Here is a 6,791-nt window from a genome sequence, read left to right as displayed (position 1 = left end):
AACTCATCAAGTCCATGCAACCTGGGCCACCCAAGAACCTGGCAATCTGGTTTCGCCTGCCCCCAGGCAAACATTGTAGGGTCCTAAAGGCACTTGCAGGGGTCTAAGATGCAGGTGGGCTGGAAGAGGCTGACATAGGAGTAGGACTGGTGGAGAGCGACCACTCTCACTGCCCCCAGCCAGTGTGCCTGAACAGGCTCCTGGTACTGCGAGGCCAGGCCTGACTCCCTGCCGCCTTCTACCTGCCGTGGCTCCATGAAGACTGACACATGCAGAGAGTTGGGGCACAGCTCCTCCCTCTGCCTGGGTCTGCAACTGGGAGGTGTGTCGGCATTTCTGGGACTGCTTCTCTATCTCTGTAGGGCACAGGATTAGGGGACTGGGGTCTCTGTGAAAACTCTTAGAAAGATAGTCTCGCCCAAATTAATCTCATATGCCATAGGACATGGGCCTTCTGCCAGGGACGGATTCTCCAATAAGCAAGGTAAGCACCTGCTCAGGTCATCCACAAAAGAGGGCACTGTTGTCCAAAGCAAGCACTAAGCATGGTATAACCCAGTTCATCTAATTCCATGCTTGTTCGAAAATAAAGAAAGAAAAGGAAAGAAAAGAAAACAGTGCTATCCAATGGGCTTCAAATCAGAGCTACCATGTGAGTGAGTCATCCTTCTCCCTTAGAGAAGGATGGATGGGTTGGAACTACTTGAGGTTGGACGACAGCACTACCCACCAGCTCCACCAGGGGGCTTATCACCCCAAACCTCTGCCATCTGGTCCATTCCACTCATGGAGACTCTCTGGGGTGATTTCGTGGCTGTAAATCATGACAGAAGCAGACAGCCTCATCTTTCTCCAGCAGAGAGGCTGGTGGGCTTGAACCACCCGCATTACCTGACATTCATGCAACACTTATCTGACAGCACCACCCCAAAACCCAACTTACTTCTGAGGAGACAAGGGAACTCACAGCGACCTCCTGTGGGTTTCTGAGACTGTAAGTGTTGATGAGAGTAGAGAGCCCAGTCTTTCTCCCACAGAGCCGCTGGTGGTTTCAAACTGCCAACCATGCAGCACATCATAGCTAAACACAACACATCACCACTTCACCACCCGGGCTCCCAGGCTGCTGACCCGGGCTTTATCTCATAGATTTGATTCTTTTTCTTAAAAACAATTTATTAGGGGCTCATACAACTCTTATCACAGTCCATACATATACATACATCAATTGTATAAAGCACATCTGTACATTCTTTGCCCTAATCATTTTCTTTTTTTCCCTCCTCTTTCTTTATTTTACATTTTATTAGGGACTCATACAACTCTTACCACAATCCATACATATACATACATCAATTGTATAAAGCACATCCATACATTCCCTGCCCCAATCATTCTCAAAGCGTTTGCTCTCCACTTAAGCCCTTTGCATCAGGTCCTGTTTTTTTTCCCTCCCTCCCCGCTCCCCCTTCTCTCATGTGCCCTTGGGAATTTATACATCGTTATTTTGTCATATATTGCCCTATCCGGAGTCTCCCTTCCCCCTCTTCTCTGCCGTCCCTCTTCCAGGGAGGAGGTCACATGTGGATCCTTGTAATCAGTTCCCCATTTCCAACCCACTCACCCTCCACTCTCCCAGCATCGCCCATCACACCCTTGGTCCTGAAGGTGTCATCCACCTATGGTCATGGTCAAATGAACTGGATTTTCTTAGCTACTTATTTGGTTACTGTTTTTAATATAAAAAGTGAAGACATTCTTCTCTTCTTCTGGAAACTAGCTTGTGTGTCACAAAAGACTATAAGCCAGTTTCCATTTTACTTTTGACCACTCAGACCATGGTGGAGATCTGATGGGTAAGAAAGCTGGAATTGTTCAGGCTGTGAACCTTCAGAGAAAGCATTCTTGAACTAAAACCAATCTCACTGCTATCGAGCTGATGCCAACTCTTTATGGGAGTCGAGTCTTTCTCCGGCACAGCTGCTGGTGGTTTCAAACTGCAGACCATGAGGATCGCAGTCCAAAGGATCACCATTGCCATCTCGTTGATCCTGCCCCTCTGGGACTGGGTAGCACTGCCCCTGTGGATTTCCTCTACTGTAACTCTGTACGAGAGTAGTAAGTTCCATCTTTCTTCCTTGGAGTGACTTGTGTTTGCAAATGCTGACCTTGCGGAGTGCAGCAGGCTAAGGGTCTTATTGACAGAGAAATTACATACTAGACACTTATCTATAATTCCCATGGCCCTTTGGAAGGCATATATTCTTGTATGCCACTAACTCAAGAAATCCCCAAAACTCACTGACATCAAGTCGGTCCTGACTCAAAGCAACTTTATAGGACAGGGTAGAACTCCACCCCCCGTGGGGTTCTGAGATGGTATGTCTGTACTGGAGTAGAAAGCATGGCCATTCTCCCAGGGAGCGAGTGGTGGCTTCACACTGCTGACTTTTCAATTAGCAGGCCCCAGCGAAACCCACTGCGCCACCAGGGCTGCCTGCATACTGCTAGACTCTCCGTCTAAAGCATATGACCTGTGGGAAGGAGTGACAGAGGAAGGAGCCTTACGAGTGATCAGAGTCCTCAACGCCATTCGGCTGACCCTGCCTCGAATACCCCCAGCTCCTCAAGACCACAGAGCTGAATTCTTCTCCACACAACCTCTTTTTTGGTTTCCACCCTCCGGGCATCCTGGTGGTCAGGGCCTTCGATAACTTCTGCATGGAGGCCATGCTCATGCTGCCCAGTTGGTCCCACCTTCCCATCTTCTGGGACTACTGGCGATGTGGGGGTGGGTGTGGGCAGAGCTGGGTCTCAGACCCTTCGCCTTCCTCCAATGCAGATGGAGGTAGGTTGAGAATCCTGGGCCCTCAAATTGCCAATGGTGCACACTCGCCCCCTGCAACACCCAGGAGTCCAGTTTCTGAGCATGGCCTTCCCACCCCTCTCCACCTTTAACCTACTCAGACCTGACCAGAACCTCCTACTTGCCCTCTAGGCCTGGAGACAGCCAGGTGGCCTTTCCTGGCCAGGAGAGGTTCCTGGGAGGGATTTCAGGCAAAACCCAGAGTACTGAGTGTTCAGTGCAGTTGGCACCAGAACACGGTGTGTGCCAGGTGCGCAGGTTGCGCCATGAAGGGGTGGTGGGCATGGGCGGTTAGCCTGAGTCCACGCAGTTATGCCCCTCTCCAGGCCTTGCTGGTGTGGGGCTTCTCGCTCAGAGTGAAGGAGCTCGCCCTGGAGACCACCAAGGCGCTGACCTGGCTGGGGCGCTGATGCACCTTGCCCCAGGCTCTTCAATGGTCAGTAGGACCTGCTGCTGGGCGCTGAGCTCCGCCTCAGTGCCCCGGAGTCCTCTAGTCAGGGCCGCGCCAAGCCGGCCGCGGGCGACCTTCACCTTTGTCTTCTTTCCTGCCCACATTGGGGGCCTAGTCCTCGCGCAGTCATGCAGGTGGACATGCTGCTCACGCCCCACAAGCAGCGGCTGAGGCACCTCTTCCATGAGCTCTAAGGTGGCCCTGCCCGCTGCCACCTCATCCCCTCCTAAACTGACCTGCTGCCCCCACCATCACCTCCGGGTGTCCAGGGAGTGAAATAAAGAAGAGGAACCCCACGCACGTGTGTGTGTGCATGTGCGCACGTGTGCCAGCACCCGCGAGAGTGCGCTAGCAGACTGCTAGGACCAGGGCGCAGGTCCACCTCCCGGTCCCCTTGGCCTTGACCCTCACTGTGACTTGCCAACAGTCCTAGGTTCGGGAAGGCATTGGAGGAATCATCTCCTGGGGATTTGTGTGCCCCCTGCCACCCACACACATACCTGGCACTGCTGGGACCCACTGGATAAGCTCCACTGCCCCCACCCAACACTAATCTCTCCAGAGGGCTACCCCTCCCTCGAACATGCCCCTCTCGGCCCCACCCAGCAGCCAGCCTAAATCTCTGATAGGAAGAGGGTCAAAAATCAGTTCCAGGAAAGAGTCTGGAGCCTTCTGGTTTCTGGTCCACGGATCTCAGGCCACGGCCACTCACCAACTCACACGCACAGGGAAAGCTAGGCTTCCAGGCCGAATAATCTTACTGAGGGCAGGCTTCCAAGCTCTCACTTGGGGGCCTTCTGGCACCCTGAAACCCACAGAAGACAGGAGGCCTTGGGATGGAGGCTCCCCCTCCCTCACCTACCATGAAAACCCGAGGAAGGCGGTGGCTGGAATCAGCGTCAGCCTTGCACTATGTGACCACATTTCTTTTCATGGGTGAGCAGAATGGGAGAGACGTGGAGGTCTGGGACTGGAGAGAGGGCCACCAGTTGTCCTCACCCTACAGGCCAAGCGAGCCTGGAGGCTCTTACGGAGCTCATTCCTCATTCCCTCTCACCTCTCACCCAGGCACCTTCTGCACCCTCCTGCTCTTCCTCCTCCTCCTCACCTCGCTCTGGCCCATCTCCCTGCTCTACTTTGCCTGGCTCTACCTGGACTGGGACATGCCCAACCAAGGTGAGTTTCAGACAGACCCCCCCCTCCCTGCTCCAGCAAAAACTGGTAGGGCAGGAGCCTGGGAGGACTCTGACAAGCCAACTTCTGTGACCTGTGATGCCAGGTGGAAGATGCTCCACGTGGATGAGTAAACGGACAATTTGGAAGTACTTGAGGGATTATTTTCCTATCAACGTGACTGGTCAGATGGCCTTGACACAGGCAGTGGGGAAGGGACACACGGCCATCTGCTGGACCCTCCCAGGACCTTACACTTGGAGGTCCACTGAGGTGGAGCACTAACTTTTCCCAGTGTGACATTCCCTTTGCCTGTCTCTCCCCAATCCTGCCGGAAAACCCATAGCTGTTGAAAACAGCCGAGTTGCCCCCTGACCGCAATTACGTGTTGGGCGCCCACCCCCACGGGATCATGTGCATCGGGTACAGCTGCAATTTCTGCACAGAGAGCAACGCCTTCTCCCAGCAGTTCTCTGGTCTCCAGCCCTTCATTGCCACGTTGGCAGGCTTATTCCGTCTCCCCATCTACCGTGACTTTCTCATGTTTTCTGGTGAGCAAGGAGGAAGAGGAGGTGGAGGAGGAGTTGACAGTTCCCATGGCTAGAGTCACACCTCCACCAGCACCACTCGCTCAGGGGCTTTGAGTGGATGCTGGTGATCTGGTGTGGGTACGTGGACTAGGGGCTGACAGCTAGTGGCATGAGGGCGTATGGGACAAAAGTGGGAGCTCACCCTTCCCATAAAGTGGAGGGACTCAGGAACCTCTGTGCTGGTGGAGAATACTTCCTGCACCCACCTCCATCAACCACCCCTGCTACAGGATTCTGTTCTGTGGACCGACAGAACCTGGACTATGTCCTATCTGAGAATCCGTGCGGCAAGCTTGTGGTCATCATCGTCGGGGGTGCCCAGGAGATGCTGTACTCGGGCCCTGGCCAGCACTGTCTTAATCTCCTGAATCGCAAAGGCTTCGTGCGCCTTGCGCTGCGGCACGGGTGAGTGGCTCTGATGTCCCCCGGGGTCAGTGGAAGATGAGGGAGCTTTCACCTGGGTCCCGCTGGGAGGCCATTCAGGCAGGGAGAGTGCCACCTCTGCGCTGAGTTCTCACAGCGAACCAAACTTGGTGCGCAACCTCTGCCCACCCCACTCCATATCTGTGCATCAGAAAGAGGCAAGGTTTGAGTGTCCAAAACCGAGGCCGTGGACGTCTTGAGTTCAAGTCCCTGGCACTATCCCAGAGGCAAGTCTTTGGCCAAGTTTCCTCACCTGGGAAGTAGCGCACACGCCTCCTGGCAAGCATATAATTTTGGAAAGGCCAACTGAGAAAAGTACCTGTTTTCAGTGCACCGTTGAGTCCCAAGAAAGGTGAGCCCTTCCTGGGGATCTTTCTTGGTGGCCAGAGATGGATGCACCCCCTTTGGTGTGGCTTCAGGGGTTTTGGAAAGCAGCAGCTGAGAGCCTCTGAGGCAGCTCAGGCACCAGCCGCCAGCCACATGCCTCCCTCCTCTCCTCCCAAGGGCCTCCCTGGTACCCATCTACTCCTTCGGAGAGAATGATATCTTCAATGTCAAGACTTTTCCTGCCGAGTCCTGGCAGTACCGCTGCCAGATGACCTTCAAGAAACTGGTGGGCTATGCTCCTTGCATCTTCTTTGGCCAGAGTTTCTTCTCGGCCAAATCCTGGGGCCTCATGCCCTTCCGCAGGCCCATCACCACGGTGGGTGAGTACTCGTCTCCTAGGGCAAGCTGCCCTCAGGCTCCTGGGCATCAGAGGTCTCTCAGGTCAGCAGCTGCTTCCCTGTCTCCCCAGTGGGCCGCCCTATCGACGTGCCCCAGGTCCTCCACCCCACAGAGAAAGACATCGACCACTACCACACACTCAACTTGAAGGCCCTGGACCGGCTGTTTGAGGAGCACAAGGAGAGCTGTGGGGTCCCTGCTGATGCACACCTCACCTTCCTCTAACCCAGGCTTTGCCCTCCCTGCTCTGCCGAGTGCACGGCCGGGAAAATGCCACCACCTCTCCCTGACCTGTGGCTCCCCTCCACCTAATAAAAGCTGGTTCCCTCTCAGGATGCCAGTGTCATTCAGTCGGGTGCCCGTCTGCTAAGAGCCAGCCCATTCCCGTTTGAGCAAGTAGACTCAGGCACATCCCATCTTAGACCTGAGCTTCTGCTTTGACTTGGGCAGAAAAAACCCTGAGTTCTCCTCCTAGGGAGCCTCAATGCAATGTGAGACTCTGGACAAGCTCTTCTCCCCTGACTCTGCCACCCACCCACCATCTGTCAATGAAGCAACATGC

The 6,791-nt window shown here is 54.4% G+C and overlaps 1 protein-coding gene across 1 annotated transcript; it reads left to right on the top strand.

Annotated features, from left to right (window-relative positions):
• Positions 1-4,180: 4,180 nt before the first annotated feature.
• On the top strand, positions 4,181-6,399 carry LOC142423286 (2-acylglycerol O-acyltransferase 3-like). The gene is made up of 6 exons (XM_075528518.1): positions 4,181-4,253; positions 4,386-4,493; positions 4,597-4,667; positions 4,837-5,041; positions 5,311-5,485; positions 6,300-6,399. The coding sequence occupies exons 1-6, from the start codon at positions 4,181-4,183 to the stop codon at positions 6,397-6,399; spliced, it is 732 nt and encodes a 243-aa protein (XP_075384633.1).
• The last annotated feature ends 392 nt before the right edge of the window (positions 6,400-6,791 follow it).

Source organism: Tenrec ecaudatus, chromosome 12, assembly GCF_050624435.1.
Source record: "Tenrec ecaudatus isolate mTenEca1 chromosome 12, mTenEca1.hap1, whole genome shotgun sequence".
NCBI lineage: Eukaryota > Metazoa > Chordata > Mammalia > Afrosoricida > Tenrecidae > Tenrec > Tenrec ecaudatus.
Note: the sequence above shows the minus strand (reverse complement) of the source record. Positions and strands in the feature narration are given on the sequence as shown.